We start from the raw sequence: 22,148 nt of genomic DNA, 5'->3' as shown, positions 1-22,148 counted from the left end.
AAAGCAAAAATAAAAACAAAGAATTCAACTTGATTTTTAAAATAATAGAATAAACAATTTATTGTTTAAACATAACATTCCTCTAGTGCGCTTTTGATCATGTGGAGCAAAGAATGCATATAAAGCTAAATAAATAATGTTTCCAACATCAACCTGTGCATTTTTTTCCCCAATTAACCTAACTGGAAGCAAAAGGTGTTTACTTGTAGGTTTTTCTTTTACAGAATTTGAAGCAGGAGAAACTAAAACAATGTCACTTGAGGAGTTCTAGATATTATGTCTTTACAGACAAAGAAGTTTGTTTTTTTAATTTTAAATGCAAAATGTATACATTTACTGTTTTGGCTCCAAGTGTGTCATTCTTTCTTCAAATGACCTTCTTTTAAAGTTTGCATACTCTACTACTAAAATAGGTGATGGTCATTTCAATAATGGACCTAGCATGATTAATCCGATTAATTGTTTCAGCACTAGAAATAACTCCCAATTGAGAAACTACCCATAATGTTATGGCCAATTTGGTATGCCCTATTAAAATACCCTATTATTGATCAGCTGAGTACAAAATGATCCCACCGCAGTCTGACTTTAACTGCTGAAAAGCCCAATGGGTGAAGGGATAAAACAGTAAATGACTGACAGCAGTTGTTGGAGGAGTGTTGGCTTCTGGCCTGAGGCCAGGTCAGGTCAAAGGCAGACAGAGCTGCCACTGAGCCCTGAGAACAGCAGAGAAATAATGCATGGTAACTAAAGGTAAGGGACTCATCAAATATTGAAACACCCGAGGAAAGCTAAGGAGAGGCAGAGAATAAGGCACAAAAAGAAACAGCTGAAGAGGGGAAAAAAATAAGTAAAAAGCTTGAATGTTACAACCTGTAGAGTTTCCACTCAGAAAAGGCACACAAAAAATAAAGAGTGTTTAAAATTGACTCTATGTACAGGTCAGCTTACAAGCAACCAGCTTCCTACCTTAGCATGAGCCCTTACAGGTTTCACTGGCCTTGCCTTCTGCCAGTGGTCATTGGCACAAAGTAGATAGGGTGGAAGAAAGATTACATGGGGCCTCATGGCAGCAACATAAAGCACATCATATGAAATATTGTTACGTAATGCAATCTATTTTTTCTAGGATGTTAAATGTATTAACTGATGGTTATTCATATATGACTGAAAAAAAAAGATGTTCTTTAATTGTAATCCTCTTTTGTTAAAATATCTGCCTCATTTTTAGGAAAATACCTTTGGCCACAACATAACACATAAGAATCGTGGCGCATTTGAACTGATTTCAGGCGGTAACATGCAGTATTTTTTAAATGACCTCAAATAGACTTCAAAACACAATGTGCACACAACAAAAAAGTGGGACCTGCTGCAACGAAATCGGGATTCCCCGTAAACTCACCTCTGGCACTTTAGGAGCTGGTCTACGCGACACTTTGTCCTCCACGACTTTCTCCTTGATGAGCACGCAGGCCACATTGAAGGAGCCAAGCAGGGCGTTGGGCTTGAATCCCAAAGAGTGACCCTCGGGGGAAAGCAGCTCCAAGGTGTGCATTGACGGGTTAAGATGGTGGTGACCACACAGATCGACCAGCAAATCCATCAAGGGTTTACTGGGAGACGGGAAAAGAAAGAGGAGTGAAAGTGTGTCCGGATAATATGCCTGTGCCCGTCTGTGTAAGGACAGAATATTGGGTTACAAAGCCTACCTAGCTTCAGCTTCACAAAAAAAGGAAAGCAAAACAAATTCTTACCTAAAGAACTGCAAATAAGCAGGACAATAAAGTTCTTTTTGCCAGAATTAACTGACGTTTTTCCTTTGCTTTTTGAAAAACTCAAACATGTGATGTGTTCATATCTAACTGGGGAGTCCATAGATGAGCACTTGCACAGTGTTGTTCTAAAATATCCAAGTCAAATTTAAAACTAAACAGCAATAAGTTATCAATAAGCAAAACAAGTAGTAAATAGATATATATTTTTTCCTTTTAAATACTGACCAAATATTGCAAGGTTTATCCAAGAGAAGACAACAGCAAAAAAAAAACACTAGTGTAACAGGACTGGCTCTGCCCTCTACTTATTCATTTGCTTTGCAATCCAGTTGGAGAGGGCAAGTGATGAATTAGGTCTATATCACTACTGGTCAATCGTCAGACAAAGAAATAAATGCTCTCCTTTCGTGGGAAAATCCAGATCAAATGACATAACGGAGACAGATGGCATAACAAAGACCGCTGAAGAGAAAATCTCTGACTTTGGAATCCGTGTACTCCATATGTGGGCCTGAAAAGGCAACACAGTGGCATATGATTTTTATAATATTAAAACACTGTGGTGCAATTCATCAAAGTTAAGTAATCGGCTATTAGCTGTCCTAACGATTTTGGGTTTCTGAGTAGCATGCTACCTGTTATCTACCCGGTGCATAACATGCAACAGAAAATAAAGATACAAGTTACACAACTAAATTATGTAACCAATTTGATATGAGTGCTATACAGGGGCATTAAAAAGATTTTTGACATAACAGATCAGTGTCAGCTCACCTCCGCAAATAAAGACACAAACACTGATTCTTTTAACCCTTTTCCAATATGCTGTCAGATTTCTCTACATAACTTTGTCTGAGTATTCTTATACAAGAGTTAGAGATTTCTGTAAGTCAATGCAAATCATGATATAAAATGATGACCACAGCACATTCATTTGTATTCAATAAAATAACTAATTTCTAAAACATCGTGAAATTGCTTTGATCCAAAACCTTTTAGAAAAACAGGGTTACTGCATATAACATAATGTCACGCATCTGAGTAAATTAGGATATTACTAAAAAGTGAATAAATCAGTGACGCACATATATGTTAAATGTACAGCTTTGTCTGTTGTTTTTTTTTTAAATTGTAATTTTACGAATGACCAATAAAAAAAATATACAAAAATGTTGTGTTGTGGCCTAAACAGTTATGAAGAGGACCACTGACTTGACAGATATTGACTTGTCCATAGGTCATCATCAAAGAACCTCGTTGTTCACAAAGTCCTGTATCTAGGCATGTTATTGGAAAGTTGAGTGGAAGGAAAATGGCTGGTAGACAAAGTAGTAAAAGCATGGAAAAACTGCAAAAAATGGGCAAATAATTTACACTTGTAAATTATTCTGTTGCTAGAACTATATTAGAAATGTACAACCTGTCACACAATTGTTTTGCTATCAGCTGTTGAATACAGTGAGATTTGATCTTCCACAACCCCCACCGTTAAAAATAGACACTGCTTCAAGAGGTTAAAAGTCAAAGGGAAACTCTTCATATTTGGATTCTCTCGAGACCCTCCATAAGGAGACTTTACTCTCCTTATGGAGGGTGTCAATGACTTAAAACTGGACAACAGTCAAGACAGTATAGTGTAGGCAGTAACATAGGATTTCCGAATTAACTTTTTAACTGGTTAAGCTATAATAACCAGAGAAAAAAAAATTGTACACTGGTGGGAAATACAATGGAGACATCTGCTGTCCTTAAGATTCTTCTTTGTAATAAAGAGAGGCTTGTTTTTTTGGGGGGGTTTTCTATCAAAGACATCCCCAATTTTCTGCCTCAGCAGAGGGAACCTCATTATGGAGTGCATTAGCAGGTCAGCTGACCGCACACCAGGACAAAAGCCTGTGCACTGTGTAGAGAACGGCATGTGAACATTCACCAGGCTCCATAAAATAGGGCAACATCCATTTATCATATTCCAGTTTGGGAGTTTAACTCAACTCTAAGACTAAGATTTCTAGATTTATCAGTTTAAGTAAAATGGCAGTAGGTTGTAGAACTTGTATCAGCATTCACAACCAAAATATCTCACAGACAAAAGCACTGGAAGGACAAAGTGAGTGAACAAATACCACTGGAATTTGAGAGATTAAACATGTGCTTCAGTGCACTTTCATTGGACTAACCTTCCATCCTCTGTTACAGAAACCTGGTAGCCATGTGGTAGAGTTAGCTGGAAAACGATGGTGGGTCTTAGGATGTTTTCCTTGACATCCATGGCTGATGTCCCTCCTCCATCAGGTGCAGAGTACCTGAACAAATGTCGAGGAGCAGGTTGGGGGGCCTGCGGTGGAGCTGGGGCAGGAACTTTCATTCTCCTCCTGGATAACAAGTCCAAAGATAAAAATATAAAAAATACAGGAAATATTAGATGTTTCCAGGTGTTTTCTATTACCTTTTTAGAAGTACTAATTTTATCTTTACTTCCATTTCAACTGAGACACTTTTGTTTCTCTTGAATTCAGCACTGCTTACATAACAACCCGGCCTTGTGAATGGATTCCACTGTTGCCACCTCAGGAGCAGCCTGAATACCAATGACATTTTTTTTTCTTCTGTATTTCTGTCTTTGGTGCAGTGTTGCACCAAAGACATCATTCATACTACAACTGAAACTGAAATCGTCTGTTTGGCTATCAAGATGTTTAATCTTTGAACAGCTACTGATTCCACGCGACTCTGAAATGACTCACAACAACAATCTAACAATTTCTGCAGATTCTCCTTCCGCTATCTCTCCTATATCCAAGACCGCCCACCCTTCTATGAAATGCCTTTGTGTCACTTAGTTCTCGCCTTTGAATTGCATTCCATTGCACCCCTCATAAACATCTCTTTTCAATCTTATTGCAGCTCTGGGTAATTATTTTAAATAAAAAAATGCACTAACAGGTTGTTATAAAAATATAGTCACCTGTAAACCTATAAAACACCTGATGAATCATAGTTTTACTAAGATGAAACCTGGAAAGGACTGGTTACTGGTATCGAGGTAAACAAAGGGTTTAAAGTGTGAGCATTTCACGACTAAAACTGGTTTCTGAGGCAATAAAGAAAATTCCATCTGTAAGCCTGCAAGTGTAGATTAATGTAGCGCTGCCCCTCCCCCACTTACTGCTGTGCAATGCTTTTTTGATGTCTGAAAGGCTCCTACTGTCCAGGCTTGGAAACAAGCTTTAAATAAGTTTGTTCATAATAGTACTGTTATATGTTGACTTCTTCATCATGCTGAAGTTTTTTAAAAATGTATTCATTATAGATATAACATTGTTTTATGTCTTTTTTCTGCTCACATAAATTGTAAAGAAAAAATAATAATAATTAAGGTGCAACATTCTGTGACAAGCATCTTTATTTAAAAACTGCTAAATTTACCAGGGGTTTTACATAGATTTAAGAAAAAATAAAGTGTCAAAAACTAATAAAAAATGTAGATAGCATTATTATAAGTAACATTCAATGACATTATTTTAGTATCAATAGAAATAAGACACAATAGATATAATCATGTTGCGCATTTAAGTATTATGTTTTTGAATAAATGCTTCAATACAGTGGAGCTTAATAAATGTTATCCACCGAGAGAATTTCATGGTAGCCAACACCCAGTTCTTGGGATCACCTGGTTTTCCTAAACTACCTAAAATAAAATACATTTCAAAAGTAAATAAAACTTTGTTGGCACAAAAACTACTAAAAACAGCTGCATGTTCAGACCATGAGAACAACAGTTCTATTAAAACATTCCTCCTGTAACGAGCTTGAGAAAGATATTATCAACATGAACTCCTGAGGCTACAATCGGCAGCCCAACAGAAACAGTAGATGTCAACAAGTTATGCACTGTATGTACAAAATGGCAAATAACTATTCTAGACAACATTTTTTCAAACAGTACATGTGAATATCATAGAAGCACCTCACTTACATCAAAGGAGATCCTTGCGTTAGAGTGTCCAAACAATTGGTGTTCAGAATAAATCTCAACCTTTACAAATGTTCCAAGATTCAGCAAGCTCCTCTAAATAATCTGTATGTCCGTCTTTTATCGTCCAACCCAGCGCTGTAAAATTCAACGTTCTCCGAGGTTTTTCCACCCAGTCCAGAATAGAAAAATAAGAATAAGCTTGACAGCGAGCGGACTCTAACCTGAGTAAGGTTAAACATTGACAGGCTGTGAGACATCGGCTAACTCTGACCCAGAGGACACAGGGAGTCATTAACTCATGCAATGCAGAGTGGTTTCCGCTGGTTGTGTCATTAGAATGACAGCCCACAATTAAGGTTATGACAACACTTATTATAATCCACTTAGAAGTAACAAATTATAGTGTGGGCTTTGTTTTATTATTAAGTTTGAAGACTCCTTCAAACATATGGGTTACCCACCATAAACATACTACTATATTGTTTATTACATTGTTATTCTTATAAACGCTTAAGGAGCTGCAAAGGCATTAGGATGTGAAGCCTTCCTGGTAGGTCTGGTCTTTAAAGGTAAACAGAACCAGGCTCTGTGGACCTGTAAGACTGGGCCTCAGCCAGACTTAGCACAGTGAGCTAGTATCCTCCTCTCCCTCTCTTCTTTAGAGCAACATTTCACTTTCCCGCCCTCTCCTTTCCTCTCTCCAGCATAGACAAAGACGCCTTTAGGAAAAAGTCTGGTCTCCCACAGAGTTGCAATCACCGTAAGCAATTAGAAAGATGAGGAGAGTAAAAGAGAAGTAATGGAGGAAAAGCAGGAAACCCTGCTCTGGCACAGGGGTGCAGTAAGTGCAGTCCTGTGATGCTGCAGGAATTCAGTTACAAAAGTGCTCTCTCTCTTTTTTTTTTCTTTTTTTTAATATATACACACACACATGCACAAATACACATACACTGCTAATGGACCTCTCAGAACCACCAAGTCCCTTTCACTTGACTAAACATCATTCATAAGGATACATTACTTCCAATTCACAATAAAACACCTTTTAGTCTTTATTAGATCTTTTTTGATAAGATTTAAGACACCCATTACTCAAGAAGAACTATTCTCTGGTTTCACTACTAAAAAATGTAGTTGGATAAATATGCACCCGTTTCAACATTTACAAAGCTTATACCTGAAGGCACTTTGGATTTACCAATTAATCCAACACGTCTTTTAGGCTTTTGGAGAAAAATAACCCACACATTCACAGAGGGAACATGTGAACTGCATGCATAAAGGCCCTGGGTCAGATTTGAACACATGATCTTCTTGTTACAAGAAAACATGGCTAAGAGCTGGGCCACTGTGCAGCACCATTTTAAATGTGAGCAATAGACAAAGTTCGAGTCAGTTTATTTACAAAGCACAGAGTCAATGACTTTGCAGTTATCACTACCGAACAAGCACATAGTGACAGCAGGAAGTCAACTGACTGATGTTTTGGATCAAGGTATTAGAAAGGAATAATTCAAACAAAAAAAAGCTATCACCCTCTCAAAATAAAAATAAAAAAAAGCAGCTTCAGACTCCAGTAACTGCATGTTTGCTTTATAAACATGCAGTTACATTGCTTGAAGGACATAGCTGCAGCATAGCAACGCTAGTACAACTAGTTTTTCACATTTGATAAACAACATCATAAACAATGCTGAAAAACACAAGACAACCACTGGTGATTGTGAACTAATTTGTTTCTGACAATTTGTTTTTTACTTATTCAATTTAGTGGCAACTTTTCCACCCGCGTCATTGGGTGAGAGACGGAGTAGGCACCAGCATCCCGGCAGCCCTACAGGGATGTCCTTAGAGTCAAGGACAATAGAAGTTATGATGTGCAACCCTGTAATACAAGACATTATAATTTCCACATACACATTGACTGATCAGGTAATTGGTTTAGACGCAAGTGATATACTTCATTTAAAGCTGACAAACGGTGGTTATCCATCCATTCCCAGGAAGATTATCAAAAGCATCACATTGATTTATTCGAGTTGTAAGAACATGACTCCAGCAGAGCATTGTCAAAATATTCCCCTAAACAAACAACACTGGTCTTCATTTGTTATAGCAGCTTCAGACTCCAGACCCATATCTTTCTGGTACTATGTGTGTGGGTTTTATTTTTTCTACGTTTAACATTACAAGCATAAAGTATGCCAAATATACATTGATTAAAAAAAAGACGTGTATCTTTTGTTCATTGTGGCAGACTTAATAGAAAATATGTCAGGTATCAAGTTGGTATGAACAAATTTTAACTCTTGGTATAAAGATAATGTCCACCAGTTTAGCTGCTAAAACAGTAATGCTTTGAACATAACAGTTGTGAGTTATTATTCAGGAACTGGACAAAGCATCCACCCTCAAATTTGTCCCAACAAAGTAAAGGCCACCCTGCAATTAGCATAAGATTGCTACTTACAATTAGCAGAGAGAGATAGGGGAGGGCAAAGCACACTCAAACACAGCTGAGTACCTGAATGAATTATAATTTATTAAGAACAACTTGGTTGCCAACATCTTTTCTAAGTATTAGGATGAGTTGACTGCAATAATCATCACTTTATATATGATAATCAAGTACTTCACACAGACAGGTGACATAGTTCCCTACTGAAACAATACAATAATGTCTATAATCAAGGTAAAATGACAGATAGCTCAGATGGCGCTGACTACCTGTTGTAAGGCAAGATTTATAGTTTTATTACAATGATGGTGATTGTGTTTCTGGCTTTGGACTGTAAGCACCACCCGTCCTTGAGCTGAGCTGTCCTAAATCAAGCACTGCAAGAAAACTTTGATGAAAGACTATCCTCTTGTGTATTTTGTTTCACTAACAAATTATCTCTGATAATAAAAATATTGCCATGAATTTAAATGGCTCTCCACTATAGATTTTACAAAATATTACGTTTTCGTTACAAAGCTGCTGTTAGGTTTGACAAACTTTTTTCTGGCTTGAAGAATTAAAATCCAAATTTTTCTTTATTGAATACAGATATGCAGTCAGTACGTTTAAAAAAACACTTGTTTAAAATAAAAAAATCAAATGGTAAAAGCACTAGAATGAACAACAACAGTCATCAGCGCCATTCTTCACCTTCCACCTTCCACTGTCCTGTCTCAGATGAATGTGAGCACATCCCAGACACTCCCTCACTTCACCCTGGACCCACACATATACACCATCCTGCAACCCAGCCAGCATACTTCTTGGGTGTCATGGTGTCCCCATGACAACCTATATTTACACCGCTTGACTGCAGATGAGAGAAGACCTCGGTTCAGCAGCAGCTGTGGATTTTGAACGCATTCTGACAAAGGGCGTGTGTCCTAGAAAGGCAAAAACCAACAAGGATGGCAAGAAAGAAAACCAGCAAAGAAGCTGTGATAGATTTTTTTTCTTCTGTTAAGTAGATAAAGACATCTAAAACACGAGCTCTCTACATGCTGCTAAACCATGTAGCAACAGGTAGCGCCTGCTTAGCAACCCAAACAGGCTCTAATTCAGCATATGCCTTGATAAAAGCATTACTGACCACATAATTAGCAATCTAAACACACAGCAAGACAAAAATGTAGACTAGTTGCGACATAATGAAGGTCATGCCTGCAGATACAGTTTTTTCATTGTTCTGAACTGGACTGCACATTATATTTCTTTTTTTTTTTTTTATACACTGAGGACATATTTGTTTGGTGGTTCTTTAGCGTCACTAAAAGCACTGCTTTCCTCGAGCACAGCAATAAAAAAAAGACAATGTAGCATCACATTTCTCTGAGCGTTCACACTCGAATGAAACTCACTTTGCATATGGCTGCTAGGTTTCCTTTAATATGGGACTTTCAGACTATTAAAGCACTCTAATATTAATCTGTCACCCACGGCATGTAGTAAACCCAAGCCACAATGTTTTTGTATTGCTACGAAGACCTGGGGATGAGTCAGCCACCAACGATCAAGGACTATCTCTTTCACACCTAAAAAGAGGAAGCCCACTTTCCGTAACAGCTCTCCACTCTGTTATATCTGTCCTCTCCTCTTATAACACATGGTGTCATTGCTTCCATTTGTGACCAGTGACAAATAACCATGTGGGAATCACTCCACAAAAAACAAACTCCAGGACAACCGTAATTCTCCAAAAAAGAAAAAAGGTGATGTCTTTTGACCAAAGAGACATTCTGATCGTATTGCTTGCAAGTACTCAGTTCAGTCTTCTCAATTGTATTACTATTTTCTCACTGAAGCTGTGGGAGGATCTCTCAATGCTACAGAAAATGCACCTTTCCACTAAACTAGAGGTGCAGAAATTATTTTGCATTGAAACAAGGGCAGTTAAAAAAAGAAATGCAGCACAATAAATCAGAAAATTTATTGTAACAATTTGAAATTTTAGTCTGGACTAGTTAGTCTATACTCTATAGACTCATTTGAAAAATGTTAAAATGAGTGAAAAATATATGTATTTGCAGTAATTCCATCAAGTCAAGTCAAAGTTTACTTACATAGCACATTTACAGCCCCAGCTGACCAAAGTGTTTCACAACACAACATCACAGGTATATAAATGAGAAAATAGAAATAAAATTAGGTTTAGTAAAAAATAATACCAAGTGAATACATTATATTGATTAATAAAAAATAAAAAAAACAAGTAACCATACATTATAAAAATAAAGTAGCAGAAAAATTGATAGTGATTTAAGTGAATATGTTCTGTAAGAAGTGACAGGAGTCTTTGCAATATTCCAGTTTTATGATGAGTTAGACTTATGAGTGACAAGCAACCGCAGTAGAAATAAGAAAAAGAAATAGCAGATGTTGGTAGGAAAAAGAGAAATATTTGATGATGCAGAACTACAGAACAGAAAAAGCAAATAGGTGAAGAACAATTAAGCCGATGCAGAAAAGAGAGAGAGATCATGTAAAAGCACAACAGCTAGAAATGCTAATTAGTCTGTTGTCTATTCCCCAAGATGATTGTTCAATTAGAGACTGCTCCCACTAGAGAGACTAAAGGAAAAACACTTATGATGCAGACATTGCTAGAACAGCTTTCACAATGGCAATGCCCAACACCTATGCCTGTTTAAAGACTAAACCAAGTATCCATCTTCATGAAATTGGATTATTTAGAGAACAAGAGGTCAAATAGAAGTTCCACTTGTGTTTATCTCAATGTACATCAGAGAAACATCATTTGTGCAGTGAATAATTGTTTTCATAATAACACCTCAAAAAAATTGTTTTAGCACAAAGTGATTGTTTTCTCTGCATTAGTGGATTAAAAGTTTCACCAGCATCCAACAATCTTGGAGTGTCCACCAGACTCCATTAAATCTGTACACGCAAACATGTGCAGTCCGTCTGTCTTCCTCTCTTACCAACGCGCATACCGCAGTGACTAACATATGACAGCGGGCTTCCAGAAATAAACTGACTCATAACAGCTGCTTTAAACAGACAAACACTGTCTGCCCGCTGTCGATACTTCACATTGTCAACTGTACAGAGAGGTCTTTGTTGCCACTTCATGTGTTCAGCACTAACAGCGGGGTTGGCATACAACATAGTCCACAGTGTGGTGTAGCCCATGAAGAACAACTGTCTACAAATACAGCCAGTGTAGAAATGTGATAAATATAGCACCGCATTGCTCTGGAGTGAATATTCAGAGCTGCGTTTCTGTTTTAATGGTACACTTTAATGGTACACAGAAGGGATGTTGTTGGGTGTTCTTGCCCTTGAACAAACATCCATTTGACATTAAACAGAAATCCCATTATCACAGAAAACTATGCACAATATTTTATTACCAATCTCTGCCGATTATCTCTAAATTTATGAATAGAGTTGAAGTTTGCAAGCTTTGTGGAAACCCAACATCCACACATTATTTAAGTCAAAGTGGTCTGCTAAATGGTTGATGCTGTAGAGCTGCCAACAATACAACCTCAAATGAGTGCTCTCCTGTCCGTCTCACATTTCAGAGAGGTTTAATTTAAGCTACCATAAAATAAGCCTAAATATACTGTTGTGACCAATGAAGACTTCCCTCTTTATATAAAAAATAGACATATATATATATATATATATATATATATATATATATATAGACATACGTCTGTCTATTTTTTTTTTTTTGAAAAGAGTGTTTCTTCCCCTCTCAGTTTTACACTCTTCTATACTATATTGAGTCCTTATGTGATGGACTAACCCCAATTAGTTAACAATTGTGAAGTGAAATTAAAATTATATATAGTTTTCTTCTTTGTAATTTTGTGCACCATTTGAAAATATGCATGTTGATGAAAAGCCAACAGCGACTAACTCAAAAGACTTGTAGCTGTAACACTGAACCTTCCAAATATGTGTTGAACTTCTAACTCAGGTAGGCTGAATTCAAATGCATGTCACACTCCATTAAGGCTATATAAAGAATATGATTCGGCGATACATATCGATATTTTCCGCCCTAGGAAAGTATCGATTTTTTATCCGCGAGTATCGATCCGTTAAACCTTAGGGGTTCATAGCCTTATAGCTCTTTTTAACGTCTAGTTTGTTACGGCGCAGCAGCAAGACTCCACCTCCCTCAGTGTCACCTTCAACCAACTTGAGCTTAAAGTGCACATTATAAACTACACACCAGTTTTTAAATTGTGTTAATAGGCCAAGTATAACCGGAGTTATGCTAAAATTAGTAAACCATATTGAATGTCAGAAATGTCAAAAGCGCCGCCATTCCCCGGCTTTTCCGATTATGTGAGAGGGAATGAGCTTCCAAACGTACAAAACGAAACGAAACATTAGATTCCTGTGTTTTTGGACATGTAAAATCTTTAATAAATAACGATGGGCTGTATTTTGTTGCTGAGAAACGAAGAAAAGTTGCGTAAGTAACCATGAAAGAGAAGCGGAACGGAGCAGCGGAACGGAGTAGCGGCGCGAACGGAGCAGCTGCAAAAGCAGTGAGATCGCGAAATGAATGCAAATTTCGACTGGTAGCATTCACTTCGTAATTAGTTTTTAGCTTAGCGGTTTCTGTTCTGTATATAAAGGATTACCTGAAGAATTAACATGGGTTGATAACGTCCCAAGCGGGCGCGCAGCGGCGCTGTGTTTTGAGCAAGAAGACGAAGAGGAAAAACCCGCAGCCGGAATTCGCGGCACAGTGAGGATTTCCATGGTAACAATGGCTGATCGATCATTCTTATTAGCAACAGACAAAGAGTATCAGAGACTGAGAGAACTATGAGATCCTGGCAGTCTGAGAGGCAGCTACTCAGAGATCCAAGCAGGGGAATASCGGCGCTGCGTAGCTGCAGGGAGTCGATCACTACGGGGTGAGGCGGAGCCACTACTTTAGCAGCTAGTAGTAAACAGCTTACAGCCATGGCTAACTCCGGGAGCCAAGATAGAAAAACCTTTTTCCCCATAGTCTAAAACACTGCATTTGTGGCTGCATTTCTACTCCAAAATGCAGCCACAGTGTCCAAAAGAGAAAACACGCAATTATTTGCATATTGAGAGTCTACAGAGGCTGATGATCTCCCCACTCTGCTCCTGGATTACCGTTTAAACTTTKGAGTTTTATGTCAAATCCACATTAATTAAATGGCAGAAACTAATTCTCTCACTGCATCTTTGATTCATTTTGTCTATCTGCAGACTGTTAGACTGTCAGGTATTGTGTAGTTGGTGCTTTTAATCAGTTTTCAGTTAACTAAATTCAAGTCTATGGAACACATAATGTCACTAAAATCACTCTGTCCTTCAGAAAATTGTAAAAATGCACTGAATCGTATTGAATTGTATCGCTCAACAAATCGTATTGTGACCAGAATATCGTATATCATATCATATCGTGAAATTATTGCATTACTACACCCCTACACTCTATAGTATTAATTAGAAAAAAATTAAAGCGTCAGTCATTTTCACAATTAAGCTAAACATGAACAGATGCAAAACCAAGTGCATCACAAACAATGGAGGCTTCTGAGACAAATAAAATAAGTCTAACACAGCTGTGAAGCAGAAGGCAGCATGTGTCAGTTGCTGAGGCTTAAATATAGACAGTTTCTTAGACATGAGTTTTCCTTATGTTTAAAGGAGGAAGTTCATATTTAGAAAAATGCATGTGGCCTGTTTGAAAATAATTAATTTTAATATGTGAAATACAGATTGGCGAGAACTCATGTGACTAAAAAAAGAACTGACACTCCTTCTAAAGTTATCACATCTCTATAAAGCACTTTGAAGTACAAAAACCCACACACGTGAGGGAAGTTGTAAATTTAAGGAATATCGCAAGTCGCCCCAGTTTAAGTTTGTACATCTGCCGCTCCCTTACCGCTTCTGGAAAATGAAGGCAAGGCATATACAACAAAACCACATTATTAAAAAACCTCTTGTATAATCCTCAATCCGCACACAAACAAAACTCTCAGGAAGTTGTTCTCTCACACACACACACACACACACAAGCACACTAGCTGCAGTCATGCAGAGGAAGACATCAGTCTGTTAATTAAAAGGTATGTGTTTGCTGCAGAGTTTAACAGGACAGACTACAACAAATCTAGTCTAAATGCAATTAGCTTGCAAAATGCTGCAACACAACAGAAGGAACAAACTTGAAGCATTTTCACGTAGTGGTTTCGTTTCAGAAATGACATGAAGCGCACAGATGCGTTCGATGCCAATACTGGTTTTTATTTCTCTTTAAGATCTTATCTGCTTTTGATTTTCGGCTATTCTTGCTTGTTTCCTAAAAAAAAAAAAAAAAAAAAAAAAAGGCTTACTTTAACATGTTCCCACATGTCCCTTGTTCTTTTATATTTAATGAATAGGAAAATAGACATTCAAAAAATGAAATATTAATTCAAATGTGGCTCATGTGTCAAATTAAGTCCTTTCATTTTGATTAATCCCGTCCACATGTCTATTTTAAAATGTTTTTTATTGATCTAATATTTACATAATATTAAATGTCTTTTTTTTTGTTAAGTGTAGGTAGAAAAGTTTGATAAATAAAAAATAAATAAAAGATTGAAAACATCCCCTGATGTTGTTGTGTTTGACCTAGCATTTTCCTTATGTTTTTAAGTCTGATTTACAATCAGTTTGCTTTCTTAGTAAAGGCAAAATGCTCCTTCTCTGACTGACAGCAAGAATGTACAGAATCAGAAGCTTGCCCACATCCTGCTCTGCCAAAACTGGTAGCACCAATAAAAACAAAATCGGGCTCAAGCTAAGCAAATTAAGGTCAATTTAACCGCAACAGATTGGAAATAGTTTTCCTTGCATTTATATTTCTGATCTCGGTTTTCTGTCAGAAGTCAAACTGTCGCTTTTAAGGAAGTTACCCCGAATTTATCGCTAGTATTTTTAATGCACAGAATTCAAGTTTCATTCAGGCCGTCTTCCCCTCCCACACCTGAAGGATAAACTCCAGCTTTCTAAGCACTGACCCACACCGGCATAAAAGCTCAGTGCTCGGATTTCAAAAATACTTCCCACAAAAGAGTAGTCTTGTCTCTCTTTTTTTTTTTTTTCCATGTCTCCTCAAGAGACCATGCTGGGCGAGTTTTGGAAGCAAGTTTGTTAGCGAGGTTTTATGAGCCGTCTTTAATTAGAATCACAGCAGCAAAGAGGCTAGAGAAAGAGTGATGACGAAGGAGAAGTTGCAACACAGAAGTTGTCATGGCGATGTATGTTGAAGAAAAATGTTACACGGCGAAAAGGATGAAAAGGCATTTTGGCTCCGGTGCCAGCAGACTCGGTGGCCAGTCACTTTGTAATTTAGCTAAAAAGTGCTTGAGACTCTGAAATCTCTGTAATCAGGTTAAAGAGGCGTGCACTTAAAATAACAGACCAACGTGCAAAATGTTAACTTTACATTATCAGTGCTGCTTCTAACCACAATCTAAAGCGAAGTCTTTCTTATTACACTACAATGTTCCAAGCTTTGGACACGTCATGAGACATTTTTCAGCCAGTGGAAAATATGGCACAACGTGAAAGGCGTGAAGAAAAGCATTAATCACAGAAACTATTATTCTGGAAAAGCTGCAGAATTCAACAGCGGTGGGAGACTGGACATTTTCAATCATGAACTCCACAAATCTGGCCCCTGCGGCAGACTAGTAAGACGAAAGTCCTTGATGACATATGGTGACCCCAAGTCTACCGCCCATGAAGGGGGCTAATAACTGGCTACTAGGGGAAACTCAAAAGTTTTGAAATGTTATTCTCTGATGGTCTGTTGATTGTTAAATATAATGAATAAATAAAATATGAAAATGGCATCACAGAAATAGTTACGCACCCCACCCTTTTGTAAAAAAAAAATACTGAAATCATTGCCCTTGATTCTTATCCACATGCACTAGTGAGAACAGGTGAACATCTGCAGCATCACACATACAATAAAGATGTGACATGTTTCACAGGACCCATGATTTTCAACATCAAGCAAACATTTGAAATGCATAATGGCACCCATTTTCATAATAAAAGTCAGTGCAATCCACTGCCTTCAGCAGTAATTCTATAAGTAAGCGTAGTTGTAACAAAAAGTTTCAAGTAGCGCGTGTTTTCTTGCATAGTACATTTTTTTGTCTCTTTGTTTCTGTGTTTACTTATTATGTGCTTACTGGAGTATCCCTTTAGACACATAACCAAACGGGCAAGTTAAATTAAAATAAATCCCAACAATAACTACCAAACTTTAGCACACAAAAGTTGGAAAAAGGTCAACAGAATTGATGTCATTGTGCTTAATTAGGCGAGATTTCACGTGCACACTAAAAACGTAAAAGTTCATTTCAAGTTACATAAACCGGTAATAAGTCCGAATGCGTGCAGTCTGTGTTCATAGACTCACCCTGAAGGGGGTTTGGAGGAATCCGTCATGACGCTGATTAAGATATCCTCTCCAGACAAGCCAGACTCCACAAAAACAAATCCGCTCTTCCTTTTTAAATATGCTGAATATCCATTACGTTAACACCGCAACATCACCTGGACAGTACACAAAAATTATTTTTTTTAAAACGCCCTGCTCTTTTAAACAGCATGTTTTATTTTAGAAGCTAATATCTACGTGTGTTTAATGCTTAGGCATAGCAAGTGATAAAAGTTCACGTTGACCTGAAGCACAATGGCAGCATAGCGTCCGTCTCTGCTTGTTAGGCTCAGAGACCGATACGTTTACTTACTGCTAAGTCAAGCGCTCTTCCATAAGAAATAAGAAGTTGCATTGGTTCTTTTCCAAGGGGTTTACTATTTGTCAAATCCACTTGATATAATCCCCGTCTCCCAGTGGCTGAATAACCTCTAACATTATCAAGTTACAGAAATACACCGAGCCACAAAACTACTTCCGGAAAATATTTTCAAAATGAAACTTCGACAAAAGTCTTACCCAGAGATGGTCAGTGCTCTTTGAAAGTATTTTGTAAAAAAAAAAAAAAAAAAAAAAGGCTATTTGAATACTGAGTAACTCATATCTGATTTAATACATAACAATGATGTCACCATACGCAATGATTACAAAATAGCTTTGAAGCAGACGAAACACTTTTTGTAATAATTTATTTCCAGCCATATGTGGCCCTGGCGTTGCAGGTTGAACATAACATCTAAAGAAACAAACAATGAGAACACATGAACTGACACAAGAGAAAAAAGTATAGAGAGAATGGTGAGCTATAAATAAATAATCAGTACCTGATCAAAACAGAAAGCAAACTAAGGACATCAATTAACACTAGGACGGTCCTAGTGTTAATTGAGTATGTCCATTAAACATAAATAATGGACATTATTTACTTTTAGTTGTACTTTTAAAAAGGCAGTATTTTGAAACACTTTTGAATGAGAATTATTATTTTTTTCCTTTGAGCAGGAACTTTATTAATTAAAAAAAGAAGTGAAATGCCTTTAAGATAAGTGAAAAGTTCTTTAATTAACATTTCCAGGAAATCCATTTGGTAAATGGTACATCTTCTAGTGGTGATATTAAAAAAAATAAAACTTAAATCTTAAAAATAAAACTTATTTGTATTTAGCCCTCTTTACTCTTGATACCCCTAAATAAAAACACTACAACTAATTACATTAACAGGAATAAAGTTGTGGAGAAATAAAAAAGAGAGTTAGGGTATAAAACAATGACCAAGCATTCAAATTAAACAAATATTTATTTCAGAGACTTAATTTCTGCCATGTGAAAATTTTAAGCAAACTGTTGTAAATAGGTTTTTATTTCGGAATATTTATTTTTACGCAAGTAAAATGATCCAACTAGCTTTTCTTCAGCAGGGTTTTGTAAATTCTGCTAAACATGTGCAACCCCCAAGCAACAATTTTATTCTGAAGGCCTGCTAATTATTAGGTTTTGTTTTTCTGTTGGCAACTTGACGCAGTTCTCCTAAGCCCGCCTTCGTCAGCACATCTTACGCCAATCATTCTCATCGAGAATTCAATGAGCGCCAGCTGGAGAGCGGAGACGCAAAAATAGCTCGCATGAGTGGAATTTACCGCCAATTAGGCATTTTTGTAGTTTTTTGAGTCTCTTGAATGAATCATCCATGGGTTTCAAGAAAGCCCTTGCCAACTGAATTAAATTTGATATGAATTAACTATGTCCGTACTGGCGATTTTCTTACCAACGCGTAGTTGCACTATATTTTTACACCACTAGAGGTCACCGTTTAAACACAAAATAAACGAGTAGTTTCCCCAAACCACGGGTCTTGAGGGCACAATGTTCCGTTTTGTTTTCGATGTAGCAAAATCGGTCCCAATTTGTATGTAACCTAAGGTAGAACTTAATAATGATAATAATAATTTAGTAAGTTTGTAATGAATTTTACATTTTTCAATTTGAAAGTGCTACAATTGAAAAAAAAAAACATATTTCATTTGGGGGTTGTATGACATATGAAGCACAAAAATCAGAGAAACAGCTCAAAATCCCGAAGGAGAAACTGATGATTAATATGATACTATCACTTAACCTCCAAATAAATGAAGGCCTTTTTTGAAGGCAATTTTGTGTATGTAACCTAAATGTTCTAGACTAAAACTTCCCCCTCAGGCTTTTTTAATTTTTATCTGCTTCGTGTGCAAAATTAAGCAAAGAACTGATGTTTGCTCTGCACAACAAACACCCAAAATTAGAAATGCACCAATTTCCTCTTATACTTGAAATTATGATGTTAACCAGTTCTTGTATTTTTTTTTCTATGAACATTAAATGGCATTTAAGAGATTAACTCTGTTTTTCCAATAAGTCATGCGTTCTCTTAACTATACACACATGCTTTTCATATTACCTCAAAGGCCATATTGAAGTATTTCCTGCAGATTGAAGTGTTCGTAGACCAAAAATAGTGGACATTTAAAGATCAGTCCATCCAACAAACAGGAACAATCTGATTCTTTTTGAGATCATCTGATTCTGATCTCTAGCAGACTGACTGGTGTATCTCTACCCTAAAATCCTAAATCTCGTTGACATGCTGTGCACGCCAGGAAAGTATTTTGATTTTAAGCGGAGGCAAAAAAAAAAACCCAGACAGATTAACATTTTAACAATGTAAAAAAACACATTGTTTGTTAAATAAAAATGCCTGAAAGTATTATCCAATAAAAGCAGGTCAGAGAATTCTTAAAGTAATTTGGTCAAGCATCTGTAAACCAGTAACAAAGTTGACCACACATCGCTGTACAAACTATTCTCGGAATGTGTCATTTTGAAAGATGTTATGCGTGTCGACCACTGAAACTTCGCCCGTGTTTCAGTTCAGTCTGTCCCTTCGACTGCTTCAAATAATAAAAAAAACGGTGGCTCTATATCTGCATACAAATGAAACCCAAAAGTGATATTTATAAAAGCAGAAAGAGGAACAAACATATGAAGACAGCTAGCGTGTTACGATAGATGATAAATAATTATATATATTTATAAAACTTATGATAACAAACTGTGTTTTTGCCGAATAATAAAATGGCCTGAAAACTGATTTTTGGGACAGAATGATCTTAAAAGATATACTGTCGATACAAAGACAAGAAACTATCCGGTACAAGCCTGGTCACATTTACTTGCTATGCAAATGACACTGCCCCCCATTGTTCCATCATCACTAAAGCCTCCATGACAAAGAGCTTTTAAATCAAAATCAGCAGGTATAGTGTGCATGTCAAAAAGCTTTGGCGGGTTTGTCAGTATCTGGCACATTTGCTCACTTGTTTTACAAGTTATTGAGTTCTATTTTCTGCCAGCTTGTTGTCAGAAGTGTACAGATAAAGATCTCGCCCAGGGACGAACAGGAAGCAACATCTGCACTTCAGTTTCTCACTGTTTCTAGTCACATAGTTAAGGCTGTGCTGGTTCGGAGGCAGTTCATCCTCTCTGCTCGTTTGAGAGCATCACAATCGCTGTCATCTAGAGGCAGGCAGACCTCATCAACGAATATGGATTTTTATCTGATTGAAGAAGGTTATCACGGAAACATCACCATGTCAAGTAAGTGCATTTCAACAAATAGAAATAACTTTGGAGGTTTTTTTTTGTGTTTTTTTTTTACTTTTTAAAATTTATTTATTTACATATACATATGTTTATTTTTAGAAATTTTAATCTTGGCTCCTGCTCGTGCAAAATCTTTGTATGTATTTTGTATTGTACTCAAAACCTAAGTTTTGAGTACAAAAACTTAAATTTTGAGTTCAATACAATACAATAATATTTTCAGTTGGACTTAAATAAATTCAGAATGATTCATAATAATAAAAAATAAAGAAAATCACTGAATATTCTCCATCTTTAGAAGTTATTTTTCCATTAAAGAGGATTTGTTTGTTTGCATTTTGTAAAATAACAGAATAACAGAACAGATGAGCGTACAGAAACCTATGAACCATATGTGTACAATTCACACCACATGAGTCACATGCGTGAGAAACAATATAAAGGTATGTGGTGAAATAAAATGACGTGGAACTGCAGCCTCTTTATGTTCTTGCCTTTGAATGCGTTATCTGCAATAACCAGCAGATGGCGTAAAAGGTTTCATTATGAACTGTTTCAGAAGTTTGCCTCCAGGATGTCAGTAGTTTAAGCAGCTTGGTTTACAGATTATTTACATACAAGTTTGTGTTGTGGTGCTTATTGGATGAATCACACGCACACACACACACACACACACACACACACACACACACACACACACACACACACACACACACACACACACACACACACACACACACAATAATACAGGCAGACTAGGACTTTGTGCTTCTGTTTCAATAAAAATTCTTAAAAATGTATGCTATTGGCCTCTGATGTTAAAACTACATCTTTGAGGTGACCTCAGCATGTCATTGTATCCGGATTTGTTCAGTACCGTGCAAAAGAGTTCATAACGCTTTAAGGTTTTAGAATTTTGTCACATTAAACCCACAGAATTTATTGCACTTTATGTGTTTTTGTGTTAGACCAACAAAAGTAGTTTGCAACTATGAAGTGAAGAAAACAACATGCTGATCTTAAAAATGTTAGCATAAAAAAATCTGAAATGTGTTAACCCTGTTTGATTTTATTTTTTTTTACCCCAAATAAAATCTAGTCCATTGCAGTGCAATTGCATTCAGTCACCTAATTAATAAGGGGTCCACAATCCACACGTGTGTTTAACCTAAGAAAACAAAACAAAACAAAAAAACAGATGTTGCCTGAAGGCATCAGAAGTTTTTAGAAGCACTGAAGAATAAAGAGCATCATACAGGTCAAGGAACACAGATGATATGAAACCATGATGTCTATAGTGGTTTTAGGCTTTAAAACAATATCTCAAGCTTTGAACATCGGACTAAAACTGGCTCCAGGCCTTATTTATTTCTATCTGCAGAATTAAGCTAAGAACTGAGGTTTACTAAGCGGAACTAAGACCCAAATTTAGAAATGCACCAATTTCCTGTTATCGTTGAGATTATAATGCTGACCAGTTCTTGTATTTTCTTCTAAGGACATTGAATGACATTAAATATACTATTCCTATTTCTTATATTCCTGTGCTTGTACCGGTGTTATATTCTTTTTTTTTTTTTGTATTACCTCAAAAGCCATATTGACGTACTTCCTGCAGTTTAAAGTGTTCATAGACCAAAAATAGTGGGTATCTAAAGTTCACCGCATCTAGAAAACAGGAACAATCTGAATCTTTTTTTAAGATCATCTGATTCTGATCTCCAGCAGACTGACTGGTGTATCTTTATCCTAAGTGTTGTAGACATGCTTTGCGTGCAAATATATATA

At 36.7% G+C, this 22,148-nt stretch overlaps 2 protein-coding genes across 8 annotated transcripts in view; one reads left to right on the top strand and one right to left on the bottom strand.

Moving 5' to 3' along the window:
* The window catches only part of cobl (cordon-bleu WH2 repeat protein), a 54,272-nt gene extending 37,117 nt beyond the window's left edge, over positions 1-17,155 (bottom strand). For 4 of the 7 annotated variants that reach the window (XM_008432144.2, XM_008432150.2, XM_008432149.2 and 1 more), the window contains exons 1-4: positions 17,038-17,155; positions 16,704-16,840; positions 3,956-4,150; positions 1,406-1,616 (exon numbers count right to left, since the gene is read on the bottom strand). In XM_008432144.2, the coding sequence (XP_008430366.1) occupies positions 1,406-1,616; positions 3,956-4,150; positions 16,704-16,732 (435 nt within the window). In that variant the 5' untranslated portion in view covers positions 16,733-16,840; positions 17,038-17,155. Of the gene's footprint in view, positions 1-1,405; positions 1,617-3,955; positions 4,151-5,757; positions 5,967-16,703; positions 16,841-17,037 lie in introns of those variants that run through there. The other 3 variants (XM_008432145.2, XM_008432147.2, XM_008432146.2) reach the window with 3 other exon arrangements.
* Positions 17,156-19,964: 2,809 nt separating this feature from the next.
* The window catches only part of LOC103478363 (C-C chemokine receptor type 5-like), a 5,096-nt gene continuing 2,912 nt past the window's right edge, over positions 19,965-22,148 (top strand). The window contains exon 1 of the mRNA XM_008432152.2: positions 19,965-20,354. Within this exon, the coding sequence (XP_008430374.1) occupies positions 20,303-20,354 (52 nt within the window). The 5' untranslated portion in view covers positions 19,965-20,302. The remainder of the gene's footprint in view (positions 20,355-22,148) is intronic.

Source organism: Poecilia reticulata, linkage group LG16, assembly GCF_000633615.1.
Source record: "Poecilia reticulata strain Guanapo linkage group LG16, Guppy_female_1.0+MT, whole genome shotgun sequence".
Classification (NCBI taxonomy): domain Eukaryota; kingdom Metazoa; phylum Chordata; class Actinopteri; order Cyprinodontiformes; family Poeciliidae; genus Poecilia; species Poecilia reticulata.
The sequence above is the reverse complement of the archived record's forward strand: the minus strand, read 5'-3'. Positions and strand labels throughout refer to the sequence as shown.